This window comes from Lemur catta, chromosome 2 (genome assembly GCF_020740605.2).
Source record: "Lemur catta isolate mLemCat1 chromosome 2, mLemCat1.pri, whole genome shotgun sequence".
In the NCBI taxonomy this organism is placed as follows: domain Eukaryota; kingdom Metazoa; phylum Chordata; class Mammalia; order Primates; family Lemuridae; genus Lemur; species Lemur catta.
Window position 1 is genome coordinate 116,960,184 of NC_059129.1, and position 17,398 is coordinate 116,977,581.

The 17,398-nt window shown below is 39.3% G+C and overlaps 1 protein-coding gene across 3 annotated transcripts in view; it reads right to left on the bottom strand.

The window, feature by feature from the left end:
• PTPRK (protein tyrosine phosphatase receptor type K) overlaps positions 1-14,140 on the bottom strand; it is a 503,601-nt gene extending 489,461 nt beyond the window's left edge. For all 3 annotated transcript variants that reach the window (XM_045544333.1, XM_045544334.1, XM_045544332.1), the window contains exon 1: positions 13,731-14,140. In XM_045544333.1, the coding sequence (XP_045400289.1) occupies positions 13,731-13,827 (97 nt within the window). In that variant the 5' untranslated portion in view covers positions 13,828-14,140. The remainder of the gene's footprint in view (positions 1-13,730) is intronic.
• Between the last annotated feature and the right edge of the window lie 3,258 nt (positions 14,141-17,398).

The following is a 17,398-nucleotide window of genomic DNA, read 5'->3' on the forward strand; positions in this document are numbered from 1 at the left end:
AGTATGCATTTGTTTAGCACGTGTCAAATGCAGATAGAAGCAATACTGATACTCCTTTCTCATTCTATAACCTTTGGGGAAAACAACATTCTTTAGGAGTTAAGGAGATCTCTCTTATCTTGTTGCTTAATTCCGATTCTCCGGTTTCTAAATCTGAGTGCTGCTCCTATGCAGAACATAATTCTCACTGGGATGGATACTTCTTGAAGTGGCATAAATTTCACTCCTCAACTTTCTGGTCAATTCCTATTTTAATTCTATCCCCAAAGTAGAGTTTTCATATTTTACCGGAGATTAGATCTCTATAGATGGTAAGCAGTTCCATGTATGTCAGAAACTTCCTATCTCCCCCATCCTGCCTAAGAAATTTTAAATGTATTTTCCAAAGATTTTGGGAGTATTTTTGTACCTGAAATTTAATGCTTCTTTCACGCTTGCTATAGCTACCCTACCCATCATTTTTACTGTTTGTTGGGTTTTGTTTTGTTACTTATCCTAAGATTCTGATTCTTAGGAATCAGTATAAATTTGCTTCTCGTTTTCATAAACATTGAATCATATTCTTTACAGTGCTACCTGTGATCTTTGTTAATCAGCATATTACTTATTTCAGGGATCTTGTTATCTATTCTCTGATGATTTTAAAGTAAAAGATAATGCAGTTAGAGATTTTTAAAAATAATAGCATGGGATTAGAAACTCTTCAAACATTGGTTAATTTAGTAATAATGATGTTAACAATAATAATAACTAAAGCTAACTGATTTTATTAGTGTTCCAGGCACTCTTTTAAGCATTTTAACTCAATATTCCTCAAAACAAATATCTGCAATAGGTCCTCTCATTATCCCATTTTGAAGAGGTGGAAACTGAAGGAAAGTGGTCAGCTCGTGCGGTAAGAAAATGCTGGAACCTGCATTCACACTCAGGCAGTCAGGTCCCAACATCTGTGCTCCTGAGCATTATGCTATATATGCTCTGTGATCAGCATTGGGGTGTCTTTTCCTTAAATATCAAATGGACACAAGATATTAGTGACTCGACTAAAACAAAATAGTTTTCTAGATTTCTACTTTTGAAGCTTGAGTGTACGCAATTTGGGTATTTTAATTTGGCTTAGAAAAAATTTATACATCTCCAACATTACTTCTCTCTCCAATTCACACACTGCAGGTCATACGGGCCTCCTTTAAGACAGAAGTTCAAAATCTCCATTTCCTGGTAAGATACAGCATATTTAAGTGTGGCTATTGTCCCCTTCAGAATGAACGGCCAAAGCACCAAAGAGTGAATGTGCTCTTCTTCTGCTTCCAGGACTCCAGTGCCAGGATGCAGGTGCCCGGGCAGTTAGGGGATGGTCATAGCCCACCCTCATCCCTGACTGACAGGCCTCTCTGCCAGCCTCTGGCCTCCCTCCCTCATGGCTGCCCACTACACAGGGCAACGGGCTTCACAGAAGCAGCAGCAGAGAGAAGGCAGGTCAAAGTCCAGGCACCAGAGGCAGTCCACAAGCAGCTGTAGGTCACAGCAAATATAACCTGCAGCCAAACAACCAGGGATTCTGCATATGAATGTTCAGTCTTCCTGATCTGCTTCCAGAGGGAGAGTGAGTGGCTGTGAGCCTCTAGAAAACAAATGTGTTCTCTCCTCTGCCTGACTCTGTTTACACTTCAGATTACTCAACTTTTGGGAAATTCCACTTGGTGGAATTTTACTATCATTGTGGCAACTTTTGCGTAATTCTTTTTTGGTAGCCTTTTATTTTTGTGTGTACAGTCTCAAAAATATGGAAAGACGGCTGGTAGACTGGAATAATCCTAAATTCTGAAATAGTCCATCAAATTGTGAGAGACAAACTGGGCTTTGAGACTTGCCCGATCACCAGTATAGGGTCAGTTACAAAATACATGGTCAGTTATAAAATAGCCCCAGGCTTACCTGTGAATGAGCAAATGTGGAGCTATGCAAAGCCTACCACTCCTTGAAAGTCATAAAAGTTGTATATGCTCTCCAAGCACAGGACAAGGTCTGACTTACTTGCCAGGATAGCCAGGACTTGGCACAGCACTGACACATAGTAGATGCTCAAAGATATGTGCAGTGAAAGAATAAACAAAGGGATATAAACTTCATCAGAATCATGCTCTCAAAAACTAGGCAAACTAGCTCAGATGGCAATTGCATTATCTATCTCTTCATGAAATTATTTTAAAGGAAAAAAAGTATACACACAACTTGATATATATAACAGCAGTCTTTAAAATATTTGTTTAAACTTATTTAATAAAATTATAAGCACATAATATTTACTGATATATATGGAAAAAATACAAATACAGTAGTTTCTGCTTATCCATGGTTTCAATTTCTATGGTTTCAGTTACTCTCAGTCATCCTCGCTCCAAAAAGATTAAATGAAAAAAATTCCAGAAATAAACAATTCATAAGGTTTAAACTGCACGCCATTCTGAGTAACTTGATGAAATCTCACTCTGTCCTGTTCTGTCCCACCCAGGCCATCCCTTTGTCCAGTGTGTCCACACTGTACAGGCTACCCAGTCAGTTACACGAGTTACTTCGTGGCTGCCTCCATTATCAAATTGAAAAAACGTAGTATAGTATATACAGGGTATCTAAGGTTCCAGACATCCACTGGGCACCTTGGTATGTATCCCTCGTGGATAAGTGGGGACTACTGTACTAATTGGCAGCATTAAAGTGTGTGTGTGTGTATATATATATGTATATATATATATATATATAGGAAATACATATATGTGAAAATGAATTTGGAAGGCCTACACAATTACTCATTGTTCATAACAACCATACTAACTCTTCTTTATTATACCACTTTATCCAAATTTAAATAGGCAATGTATAATTTAGATATGCAAATAGATAAAGCATCTGTTATTCTCATTTCCATTCTTCAGCTTATATACTTTTTGTGCCTTCAACAATAATCTCTTCCTTTTTTTTTTTTTTTTTGTAGAGGTAATGTTTTGCTCTTCCTCAGGCTGGTCTCAAACTCCCAGCCTCAAGCAATCCTCCTGCCTTGGCCTCCCAGAGTGCTAGGATTACAGGCGTGAATCACTGCACCCAGTCAACAATAATCTCTTTATTGTCAGAGTTTATATTCCTACAAAAATAACATATGTTTATGGTAGTTAACAATTATAAAAGTACTTTCATAAATATTATACATTTTAACTTTTAAAATGCCTGGTTTAGCAACAAGACATTAAAATTATTCTTCATTGTAATATTCCCATTTGGGTGATACAGAAATGAAGGATCATGCAGAAAGGAAATGCCCCCAAATCTCAGAAAGTGACAGAGAATGGAACACAGGTCCTCCTATGACAAGCCCAGTGCTCCACGTATTAAAACATCCTGCTACGTAGGTCTCCAAAGCCTTCTGCTCTCTGAAGCAGGTCACTGCCAGCCCCTTCACCTCATATATTCCCTGAGTATTTAAATGTGAGTTTCGATAAAGGGGCAATAATGAGTCAACACTAATACCAATCTGCTCCAACCGGCCAGGTTGTTAGGGCAAATTATTACAAACTTCATAATTCAGGGCTGACAGTTACCACAATTGATAAGGATATAAATAACAGAGGAAAAGAGTCATACAGAAAGCAGACAAGACACAGGGTAGAAAATGACAATTTAATAAGTTCTTTAAGATAACAGACAAAGGTATATGAAAGCAAGCCCCCAGTGACAGAGGGAAACATGATGAAGTCAATAAACCTTGAACAACGACTATCTTTACCCCTCTGTGCCAGGTCAGCTTTCTGATCACAGAAGGGCCACTATGGACCAGAGATGTGCCTAGGGTCTATCCTTGGGCCTAAACTGGCCCAGCCGTGGTCCTCAGTCAAATCCAGCTTTACGTCACTAGCACAGACACGTATCTAAGACAACCTGGGTAAATCTCTCATTATGAGAGGAGGTAACTAGGCAAATAGCTGCTACTTTTCTACATTTCATTCATTATTCAGTACCCCAAGATATTTCTTATAGCAACTCTTTCTAATAGCCTATGTTGCTCAGATATGCACTATAAAGTTAGGCAGCAGAGGTTAGAATATCAAAATTATAAACAAATTCACCTTTACCACTTTTGTTTTTCAAAATTAGTTTCCAAAAAGTAGTTAGCTTTATTTCTCTCTGTCAATTAGTATTATTTACCATAGCTTAGGCGATCCCCTGCTTTCTAATAAAAATAAGTAAATGCAAACATGCAAACACCTATGCACACATATATAAATAAATCCTGTCAGGATACCTGAAAACCAAGCAGTTACCTAAGACGGTCTCTTTCAATCACACTTTATTTTCACCCTATGTCTGGATTACTATTCTAATCAAAGCCAATCATTACATCAGGTCTGTATTTGATAACATTGGTTCAGAAATTCAGAATACAAACCAAAATAATTAAAGACTCTTAAAATAATTTTAATAATTATCTATGTAAATTACCATTAAGCAAAATGATATATATGTTGTAAAAACACTGACCTATACATTAAAATCTTGAATTTGAGCTCAAGTTCTTCCAAGCTGTAAAACTTTGGGCAAGTTTTGTCAAAGGAAGGGGTCATTAATTTCTAAGGTCTTTTTTTAGCACTTAAAGTTCTGCAAATTTTTAATAGTACACTCATTCAATACTGAGGCAAAGAGAATAAAATAATGAAAATAATAATATTCATGCTTTAAAGCATGGCTTAAAAGGAAAACCAATAGATAAATACTCCCTAAATTACAAACAGCTGATCTGTAATGCACACAAACCTGCCAGGCACAAATTGTCTCTTTCCTCTCCACTCTTTCCACCTTTGAGACCACCTAGCGGTTCAGAATAGAGACCCACCTGATCCAACTGACTTTCCCCCACCACCTCCTCTTTTCCCCCTCAGAAGGATTATACACACACACAAGTGTTCCCCTATTCTTTCTTTTACTGTTCATGCCTTATTTAATTGCATCTCAAGCAACCACACTGTAATGGTTTTCTAGCCTCTCCAGAACCAATTCCCCTATCTGTTGACAATTAATGGTTTGAGGACCCACAGCTCCTCCATCAGCCCATGTAGGCTGGGTGGGAATGTAGGGCTGAATCCAGAACCCTGGACTCAGCCCATCAGCACACTAACTTCCCTTCAGTCAGAACCTTTGATTCAATGACTGGATACATGATCTACAGGAATCAATCACAGTAAACCTCAGAGCCCTTTCAGGTACAACCAGGAGATAAGTTCACATTTCCCTAAGGGATTTGAACCTGGGATCTTGTTGGGTAGGGGCTGCCACAGCCATCTTGCTTCTGTAGAAGGTTGGGAAACTCCTGGAGTACCCCCAGAGCTCAGCTGAGCAGGCAGAGAGAGATCATATCCCAATGCAATTATATGACCTTCTAAGTCAAGCTTCACCTGAATTGTAAATTCAGAGAGACAATAAATTCTTTTGTTGCAACCCAGGGTGGTTTTTTGCCTACATGCAACCGAAAAAATGTCTAATCATTACACATGCACACATTCAATAATTCTTGGCCCTACCAGTTCCTCATGCAGCCACTTGGAGCAAGTTATTACTAACGTCTCTAGGACGCAGTTTGTAAAATGAAGATGATTCCAATCTTTAGGGATTACTGTGAGGATTTAAAATTATGTAAAAGATTGATCATAGGGCCTGGCAGGTCATGGGCTCTCAGAAAATGGCAGCTCCTAATGTTATTTTTGCAACTGCTTTGGGAGAACCTCTCTTTTCCAACATGTGAGAGAATAAGTAAACCTAATTATTGCTATTAAGAATAAAAGTAGAACTAGTAAAAAAGACAAGTTCTAGAATCCAGAGTAAAATTAGAAAAAGTAACTAGTCAAAACATCAAACTCTAAAGCTACTGAAGATGTATGAAAGTTTCTTTGAGTTTCTTTCTCCATGACTAGTTCTGTAACAGTGATGAGTCTCCAATTAAACCTCTTTCTTTAAATACCAGTGTCTAAATTAAATAAATATGGAAACCATGCTGATTTGTAGTTTACTTATCAATCCAACACACTATATTTTTTATATTTCTGACAATACAAGTTAAGCAGACTTTAATTTAGAGTTTCAAAAATGCAGAGAATGCTGCTATTAGCCCTGAACTTCAGCTTCTGATATCACAATACAACCAACTATTATGGGTTAACATTAATTTTTACTTCTTCTTTTTCATTAGTCTCTGTCATAACCATGTCATTATGCCAGTATTTTCTGAATCACTAGTGAATGGCAAAAACAAATATAGTAGTTGTGATTTAATCAGAGACATCACTGTTGAAATAGCTAGCACAAGTAGACACATTTAGAATAGTAAATGGATAACAAAAAACACTTACAGGCTCATTAATAAGAAGGCAATTAGGTCTTCAGGGAAAATTCATTTTCTAAAAGAATGCTAAGGCAAGCTATAAAATGCAAGTAAAATTGTGTTTTGACATGAATAGTGTACACTGTCTATTACATCATAATTTTTCTCTTGAGAAAACTGACAAGAATCTCTGTTCTTAAATATGAGCACAAAAGATAATAAAAAGAACACTAGTTATATTTAATGCATTCTACCTCCTAACTCTCATTCATTAAATTTGACTGTCCTATAAATGATCTCCTTATGCAAAGATCTTAAATTATACTTAGATGAAAAAGAGAATTATAAAGCAAGAGACTGTTACTAGTAATATCAAAGGGAATAGTATTTCCTACACCAACGTAACATTATGCTAAGTAAAAATGATTTGGATATGGCATGTTTGGTTCCTTAAATAGTATGTTTACCTTTAAAAGTTCTTATATAAAACATTCATAACCAAAACTAGTCAGCCTTTTTTATTCTCTTAAGAAAATTTTTATTTCCAAACTTGTCTGAGTATTCTTTCAAAAAACATGTATGGTATTGTTGTTTTGACGTGTCTGGGATGTTAAATTATAATCAAGTAAATATTGATCAGAAATATAAATCCAGGGAAATGTTTCATACTATAATTAATCCTTTCACAATACTCTTAAATTCTACAATAAAGTACATGCACGTGGCAATCTTTTTAAGCTGAGCTTTCTTTGTCCTCAAGCAGTGTTTCTCAAAATTAAATGTTCAAGCAAATCACTTGAGGATTTTATTAAAATGCAGATTCTGATTCAGTAGGTCTGGGGTGGCTCTAATAGATGATCACAGATCATCACAAGTTCCCTGGTGATGCTGACACTACTGGTCCATGAACCACAATTCAAGTAGCAAAACCCTAGGACACCTTGCAGTTGAGGAATCCAATGACCCTGAAGCACTCGGGCATCACCTCTGCCTGGGTGGGAAGTAAGGACCCTAGAAAGGCTTCCTCTCTACTCTTGAATTTGCTGAATGACCTAAGACAAATCACATGAAGGACCTGTTACTAGTCTGCCACTTTAAGCAGCTGCTACATCACCCCACCACCCAACCAGGATTAGAGGAATTTCTGTGGCTGGTCAGCTGCTGCCTTGGACAGAGTTGAGAACTGGTCTATGAGCAGCTGGTTAAGGAACAGGCTGCACATTAGGAAGGGTTTATATAAATAGACACCAATCTGGAGGAAGATTTATTATTCTCTCCCTAAAAGTACAGCACAGTATACTACAGTATAGACTATAAAGTTCATTTATTTTTCCACTTCAGTTTCTCCATCTTTGAAATAGAGAAAACAATGATCTATTTTCACCACTCTTTCCAAGAATATAAGTATGGAGTTTTGATCCCACCTCTAGATGTCCTTACCTTCCACCTTCCTTCTAATCTGAAACTTTGAATAATGAAGTCCTATCATTGGTAGGATTTCATTATTCAAGTTTTATCATTATATACATGTATATTCATAAACATATGAATAGATACTTACATTTTTCAGCTTTCCCAACAAAATAAATGCAACCAATAACTCAACTAGGCACTATGTGACTTGGCTTTATTTCTGAATTCTTCTAATTAAAGCAATTCCTAGAATGACACCTATAGGAGGATTCAGCCAGAACTGTCCTGTTCATCACTTTTATTAATTAACAGAGCTTGGCAATCATATCAAGTGGAAACAAGGATTATTCTATTTAAGACTACTTAATTTGCTCCTAAAACAATTATAGTGACAAAATAAGCCTCTTGTAATTTTTATGGATTATCAACACACAAAGGAGAATGCCAAAAAATTCACCCAGACTTAAGTGGGGAAATGGCAGTGTTCCATAACAGGATCAATCCGAATGATCCTTACATCCCAAGCCCAGTGTTTTCCCTGAACCTCAACAATATGAAAAACCTCACAAAACTGAGTTTTAAAATTACATAAATTCAGTTTTTATTATTTAAATATTAACTACTAATCAAAAGAATTCCTTCAAGAATACAAAAAGAAAATAATCATACTTCTCACAATGGGATCTTCATGAAACTTATAAAACCTTCTACATAGAATTATGTTTCTTTAAGAATATTTTCATCAAACACATTTGCACTAACATGGAGTTTGAAGTTTGTAAACTATCTACCTCAGAGTTCACATCGATACCAGGCATTCAAATATTGTATTTTTTAAAAGTTTTGCAAAGCATAGTTGTGTGTAACTTATCTCAAAATATCAGGCAATGAGGTACTCAAATTTTCTATCCCCATTTACAAAAAAGAACTTAAAGACTCTCATTCAGAGACAGATAAGCACAACAAATAAACATCATGTGACATTAAAAGATTATTTCATGGATACACAAGTGTGCTTTTTGCTTCAATTGAAATAAAAATTAGCCCAATTGATGTTTTATTTACTTACTTTGTTATGAAATACCATTTTAAGACATATCATGAATTGATGTCTCGTACTATTTTTCAGTAGTCTGACAAACAGCATGAGTTTTGATTTAAAAAAAAAAAAAAGTCATGTTCAAAAGCAATTACAACCTCTTTAGGCAAAGAGAAACATCATTTGATAAAGGAACACAGACCAGATACATATGATCAAAGGGTAAAGTCTGAGAGGAATACACAAAGGGAAATTTTTACATTGACAGAATAAGAAATGAATGTGTTTGGGTGAAAGCAAATTCCAATAAACAAGTCAAAAATAGGACTTTTTCCCCCTCTTCTGAAAATTAAAAGATCAAACACGCATACACACAAACACACAAATACACAGAATCCCTGTGTTCTTTGTTTTGTCTTTAAGAACAATCTGTAAACTCTCTTGATGTTTCCTGCTCTCAATCTTCCAGCATCTCTCTTCCTGCCCTGGATGAAGAGCAAGGAGGGGAAATGGGAGCAGCTCAGATCCATATTTAGCATGATTTACATTGTCCATAATACCACCACGACTAGACCTGGTACACTGCACTTCAAAAATACTTAGTAGGCAACAGAACAACACACTTGCTCTATATGAAATCACAGCCATAAAAACTCGTAACAAATCATCATTGCTAGAAATATGAGATTGGTGGGAAAACCGGCATTAGCTTTGGACAGTGGATGAGTCATATTTCTAATTTTTAAGAACACGTCCAGCACCAAAAGATATTTAGTGAACACAAAAAGGCTGTGATTTTGTGTTTGGGGGGGGGCGGTTGTTGTTGATAGAGAGGAGTGGGAGTGTGGGAGAGGGGCCGAATGGCAGAGGGGTTGATTTATTTTTCAAATTCACATCTATGAATACAAAGAAAAGAGCTGTCAGCAGCACACACGCCAATGTCCAAATAGCAGCCAGACTTGCCTCTTCCCGTCTGTGTAGGCCGGATACAAGACAACATCTCACAATCCAGGAAAATCAACAGAGTTTGATATAAGGAGACTAGAGAAAGAAAAATCAGTCCTGGAAATGTCCAGTTATATATCATTTACTAGTGATTAGAATTTGTAGTTTTAATGAATTGAGGAACCGAGGGATACTGGTCAATCAAAACCGGAAAACTAAAAGGTAAACCTTAAAACAAGCTGGCTTCAATGTATGTTCCTAGTAAGTAATAAGTATAAACTAATTTCACGTACAGAAACAACAAGGAGTCAGGAGCAAAGTGGTAAGGCTTAGAAGAGTTCCAAGTTCCTAAAGGATCAAGTACATGTGTGTTAACAGTGTGGCATGCCAGGAACTGTATCCAAAGCAGAATTTTGAGCTGATTTTTCCAGGCTCACATCATACAAGAGAGACAATAGTCCCTCTCTAGGTCACTGATAAGACTGCATCTAAAAAGCTGCATATTATTCTCTACGCTGAGATGGAAAAGCTGAACCAAGAGTTGAACAAACAGCTAAAGAAATTGACTAAAAACACTTTTTCCTACAGTTAACAATTCTAGCTAGGAATGTTAATACTGATTCTTCCACAGGTTTAACTCAAGGAAGGATTTACAAGAGGTAAGTAAAAAAAAAAAAATTTAAGTATAATTTCTCTCATTGTGCTGATAAAATTATAAAATTATGGTCTAGCCAATCTAGGCTGTTTAATAATTAAAATGAATGACTGCCAGGTAAACACACACACACACACACACACACACACACACACACACACACACACACACACATCCATCCTGAACAGCATGTACTCACTAGGAAGAGAATTCTGGAGTAGTAAAGGAAGGAAAGAGCTGAAACTAAGGCACTTCAACTATATTAATGTGTGAGGACTACATCCCAAATAGCTGCATAGTGCTTTACAATTCACAGTGTGTAGTTCACAAAAATGACCTCATTTGATCCTCCTAAAAACCATGGGGCAAGATCAGGATGGGTATTATTATCCCCATTTTACAGATGAGAAAGTTGAGATGCCAAGTCACCTCCTCTGTGTCCAGTTTTGTCAGTCATCTGAGTCCTACAGAAAACTTTCTTATATTATGATATTAAGAAATGATAGCTACACAACCCAGGAAATAAACTCTAGTACTTCTTTGAGCTTTTATGCCTCAGTCTCCCTAGATATAACATAGCTGTCATTTTAAGTGAGAGGTTAAACTGGAAGAATATAAATACAAGCTGAGATTCATAGGAAGTTCTGGTTTTAAAGAGGCTCACTGGGCAGTAGTTTTATACTTCAACACCAAAAGCTAAGAAAAAAGTCACAATAATGAAAACACTCTTAAATTTGTGGTTTAAACAAAGCACACTGAATATCTATATGACATATTAAAAGCTCAACAATCCTCAGCCTTTCAAAATTTTTTTCTGAAGCTCACTATATTAGGAACCACATAAAAACATCAGAAAGTTAATTGGCCTTAATGGGCATAATTTTAGTAACATATTGTTTTAGACTTTTAAAGCATATTTAAATTTCTCAAAAGAAATAAAAGTTCATAATTTAAAGAAAAAACAGCAAGAAAGAATACACCTCCAATCTCCAATATATCTCCACTCCTTGTCTTGGCAACAAATCAGACTGCCATAGAATTTGGTGACAGTAGAATATCAAATGATTTATGATAACTAGAGAAAGGAAATATTTACAAAACAAACTTTTAGTTTATGGGGAAAGGCAGATCCACAATCTGACTTTACATTCTGGGAATAAAAGACATTCATTTCTGGGCACATATATAAATCATAAAGGGCAAAATCTTGAGATACTATCCTGTGGGAATTACACTTAATAGGAATGCATATTCTATTAATTAAATATAATCTCAAATGTTATGTTTTGTCACTAAAGAAAAGCCAGGTATATTTAGTTAAATTACTTAAAACTGGATATCTAAACACAGTCGTTCATTTGAGATATCTATCATCACAAGTTCATCTGCACATTCTGGAGGAAATTTAATATTTGTTCATTAAGGGGTAAATAACATTTTAAAGGAGAAAGAAAAGTTTATTTACTGCCGAAAATATATCCATCAGCTGTTGAGACATTAATAGTTGCAACTCTTGAATACGTGTAAGTTTAATCATGCAACTGGTAGAGTTCAAACTTTCAATTAACAAACTACATGCCTTTTCAAGCGTAGGCTCTCCGTGCAGTGACAAACACTGTGCAGAAATCAATACTGACTCCAACTTGCCTGCATATAATGAGTTACATCAAGCACGGTTTCAATACTAACGGGCATTATATGTCAGAGATGCATGCAGTAATGCTTACTCCAGAAAGAATTAAATTAAACCATCGGATCATTCATTGCATAGAGCTGTTGCCCTCTGCATACATCACCTATATACATGGCTTTTCCTCTGCACCTGCCATTTCATAATCTCTTCCTGAGAATAGGACACACGCTGCCACCTGAATCTATTAACTCCTTGTGTAGAGTTCTAAAGGGGCGGGGGAGTGCTGGGGAGAGGAGGAAGGAAAATAAACGATTTCTCCGGAAAACAACAATTTGAGTTTATTTCCAGGAAACAGGGCAGCCACAACAATGAGAGTAACTGTCAAGTACAAAGTAAGTTCTTTCTCTGCGTCCTGCGTCCTCAGCCAGGCGCGCGGCTGTCGCTTTTCCCGTCTTCTCCATCAGCCTTCGGCCACCTCTGCGTCTCCATCTGCCCCGCCAAGCAAGGCAGCAGATGCGCTCGCCAGCCAAGCTGAGCGGGGCGGGTTGGCCAGAAAAGTTGTCAGAGCTGGCGGGAGGTAGGCGAGCGCCCGGGAGCCCGCTCCCCAGTGTCCACCTGGTGAAACTTCAGAGCCCCCAGAGGAGAGAACGAAAGACGCAAGCAACCTACAAGAAGGGTAGCAAAACTGGAAGGGAACAGAGGACGGGACCGGCAGAGCCGGGGTTCACAGACTTCTCTGAGTGCCTGAACCCAAAGGGCTAATGCGAGACCGCACCACATCCCTTCTTTGGGGTTCTCCTGGCGGAAGGCGGTCATTTACAGTCCCCACCACAGCCCCAGGCCGGCCCCGGGAGGTGCTGGGCCAGCTGCGCTGCGGCTTTGCCCGAGGCGCGGGCTCCCACGCGCGGGCCAGGCTTCCGCAAGCCAGACCGCGCTGCCCGGGACGGCTCGGCGTGGATCCTCGGAACCACATTTCAAAACATCTTGCGAGGCTCCCCCAACACGCACACGGAACACACTCCAGACATCGCCCTGGCCCACAGGACAGGTCCAGAAGCGACCCAACGCTGGGGGAGGAGAAAGGCGACTCGGGGAGGGACGGGGAAGTAGTTAGACAATAGTCAGGGTAGGTTATTCCCGGGACAAAAAGCACCTGGCAAAGCGCGCCGAGGTCAGTCCCTTCGAATCTGCACATTTCTGACAATGGCTTCCCGGGGGATTTTTTAAAACACTAGTGGCAGCAACAAGCCCGCACCACAAGCAACAGAGTATAGGAGTAGCCGTCCCCAGAGTCGTAACTACTTTTTCTTCCTCTCCTCCCCACGAACCCCGAGCAGGCTGCACTAGACGCCGAGGCCACCAGTTTCCCAAGAGGAGCAACGTCTCCGCACTCTCCAGCGCAGTCGTGCCAGCCTGCGCCCCGAGCGAGCTTCGGGGAGGAACAATGGGTCGCGCGGAACAAAGTTACCTGCGCCAAGTGGCGCCCAGCCCGGTGGCCCGCGACCCAGCTGGCACAAACTCTGGGGACAGCCCTCCCTCCACCCCGTGCCCCGGACCCCCGGGCCGCGAAAGCTTCCCCCAGATCCTTGTCCCGGCCCCGGCGAGAAGCCGGCTCCACGCCTCTCGAGCCGCGGGCTCCCGCGTTCGTCCGGGCTCCGGACGCCCCCCGGCCACTCACCTGCGGAGAACTGGCCCTGGGCCGACCCCAGGAGAGGCCAAGGGGAGAGGAGCAAGAGCGCCACAAAAGCAGGCAGCGCCGCCGCCGCCGTATCCATGTCGAGTTTGGGAGAAGTTTCAAGCAGCTTTGCAAAGAGCTGCCGGGGCGATCGCCGCGAAATCCACGACGCAGGTGCGGGCCAGGCCTCCCAGGGTGAGGGCGGGGAGTCCACAGCTGCCCGCCTGCACTTTTTCCCTCTTCGCGGTGGCCAAACTACCTCGGGGGCGACAGCGTCGCCCGCGTCGCCGGCCGGCCGCGGCAGCTCTCCATGCTCGGCGGAGGCTGCTCCTGTTAGTCAAGAGTTACTTTGCTCGGGGAGGGACGGGGGCGGAGCCGGGGGGTGACGTCGCCCCGCGGGCTCCGGGCGCTTCGGAGGAATGCGGGCTCGGGCGCGGCGCCGCCGCCGCCGCCTGCCGGGGAGACGCGCACTCGCCCCGGCCGCGCGCCCGGCGCCGCTCGCCGCCTTTGTTCGCCGCCCGGGCCCCGCCGCCCGCGGCCGATCGGGGGAGCGAGCGGGAAAGGAGCCTCGGCTCAGCTCGCTGCCCGGTTCCGGGAATCAGAGTTGGAGAAGCGGGAGTTTGGTAAGCAGTGTGGCGGGACAGCCGGGGACGAGCGCAGAGAAACCCGCAGCTGGAGGAGAGGCGTCCTGGGTTGTGTCCCCAGGGTGGAGGAGGTCCCACGAGAGCGTTGCCGGTAGGAAGAAAGGGGAGTTTTGGAGCGCCCTAAGGAAACACTCACCGCATTGAAAACTCACTGTTGCTTTTTCTTGAAATAAGGAGTGACACCCCAACCCCACAGAAAACTTATTGTTCTTTATTCATATAATAAATAAAATTTGAACCAAAATAAACGTTCAGTAACTAACCAGCGTGAACAGCTGGCGTGTCTCCTCTCTGGTTTATTTGTCATTTGCCAAATATTTGAATTTACTCTCTGCTTCACTGACTTTGCTTGTTCTGAAACCTTCCGGCCTCTTTGCACTTCTCACATAAATGCATCAGGGGTTAGTATCTTTCCTTTCACCAAGGTCTGGATTGTGTAAAAAGGGTTTTTGTTTTGTTTTTAATATCAAGTAGCTATTTGAGTGTTTAACAAAAGGACTTTACACTGACAATGAAAACAGCAACGAATGATTCATCTGGAGGAAAATAATGGTACATTGTGACAGTAAAGTATTTTACAGTTTGCAACTTCTTCGGCAGCTTGAAGTGGTTTCACCATATGCCACCCTGACTTGCTTCTGTGGCTAAGAACTGTGGTGCATACTTTATTCATTTTTGTAAAATATCACTTAAAAATAGGTGTGGTCACAACTGAATAAACATAACTTTTATTCAGAATTTTGATGTCACTTATGCATTTCCTAAAAGAATAGTCTGTTGATTGACATCTGTCACTCAGATATCCCATCCTTAGCCTTTGTAAATCAAGACAGTGTGAAATTCAGCTTAAAATAACATTCACATAATTTACCAAGCCACATATTCCTTTAATCAAATATATGTTATTAATGACCAGGCTTATGACAGACCTGAAAATATAAATAAAATAAATACACAGACATGTACATATATGTTACACACACATACATATCAGGAAGAAAAGACTTTTTTAAAAATGTGGCATGGCCTTGCTAATAATTAGCACACTAACTAGCCCAACAATTGTCAATTCAATACAGCATAGTTAAATTCATCCTTCCTTAGCACACCATCATCATTCCTATTTAATGAAGGAACTCCTAGATTCCCAATTAAAAAAAAAAAAGTGAAGGACATGTATTTTTCTTTTTAAGGACTTTGCAGAACTTCCTAAAATTTAGCAGCAATTTGTCCCAGTAAAAATGCCCCAGTAAAAACAAACAAAACCCTACCATCCATTAACTATTTCATCTGTTCTGTTCTCCTAAGAAAGATAAAAGAAGTTCATGACATGGTAATTTGTTTTTTAAACACACAAAAAGCTTCTTTAAAGATGGACACACTTTCAAAATTGACAAAGTGTACACAATTCTTACCTTGCCCATGGCCTGGGACAACTGATTTATTACTTTCTCTATCATGAAAGTAATAACAGTGTTTACAGAGTACTTAAAAGGTGCTAGGCACTGTCTTAAGACATACAGTGTCACATGTCTTACTGAGTTCAGACAACAATTCCATGAGGTTGGTACAATTATTATTCCCATTTGACAAAATGAGGAAACAGGTTTTAAGTAACTTGCCCAATGACATATATTTGAGTGAGAAGTGGGCAAGAGGAAACAAAGAGGAGGAAGGAAATTCTCAGAAGGAATTAGCAAACCAGCAAAGGTACCTTCTCACTAAAATGAAGAAATGCAATAAAACTTTTAGATGAGTAAATCAGTTCTTTTGTCTTTAGGGACTATGACTAATGCTGGCCAGTATGGATTGAAATAATTTGAGTAGAGGCCTTGTCTGTTTTTCACATGGCTAAGTGCCTGGCAAATATTAGAAATTACTAGGTTTTTGTTTGTTTGAAATGGTACAAGAATACATCAGTCAATCAATACAAGTGTAAATTTGTATAACTTTTAGAAAAAATTTGTCAAATAACATTAAAATCACTAAAATTTGCATATTCTTTAATCTAGTAGCTATAATAAGGAAATAATGTAAAATATAAAAATGTTATATGCCCTAATTATTATTTACAAAGGAGAAAAGTGGAAAAATGTAAATATCCAATAATAAGCAGATTCATAGGCATTATATGGTAGAATATCTCACAGCCACTAGAAATGAAGGTTATGAAAAAGGGTAAATTACAATACAAAAAAATGCTTATGGTCAAATATTGGGTAAAATTATCAGAAGACAGTACAGAGTTTCAGTTTGGGAGGACAAAAAAGTTCTGGAGAGGGATGGTGGTGATGGTCACATAACAATGTGAATGTACTTAATGCCACCAAACTGTACACTTAAAAATAGCAAAAATGCTAAAGTTTATGTTATGTATATTTAGCAATAATGAAAAAATCAGAAGACAAAAATCTATATGTGGTATGAAAACAACCAAAAAAAAAAAGAAGACTGGGAAAAAAAGCCCACAAACCATAGTATTAATTTAATTAGCAGTACATGTGGAATCATAAAATTTTATGGCTGCCCTTCCCTATTTTCCTATTGTTTTAGCATATGGTTATAGCATTTATTTTAAAAGATGACCGATCTGTATTCTTACTGCAGATTTACCACATATTAACTCCAATCATGAACTTAGAACTGCATTTGGCAAAATGTTTCTGTAGAATCTCAGTTCTGTCAGATTTTAATATGTATAATTGGAAAACAGGGTCTCAAGATCAAGTAAGCTTGGAGAAATCTGGACTCAACAAAGTTAAACAGGTTTTTTCACTATAGCAGTCTTCTTACTATAAGACCTTTTCCATGGTTACCAATATGATATTGTGCACACTCATCTACTGGAGAAAGAAAAAGCATGCAATGTTTCTCAAAGGTTTGAACCACAGAACTCTTTAATAGAAGAGTATCTCTCAGGATTAAGGTTCCAGGGAACAGAATTTGGGAGGCACTGCCTTGGACAACATTTAATATCATTATATCACAATTTCTTTCATATGAAAATGGGGTTAATAAATCCAATTT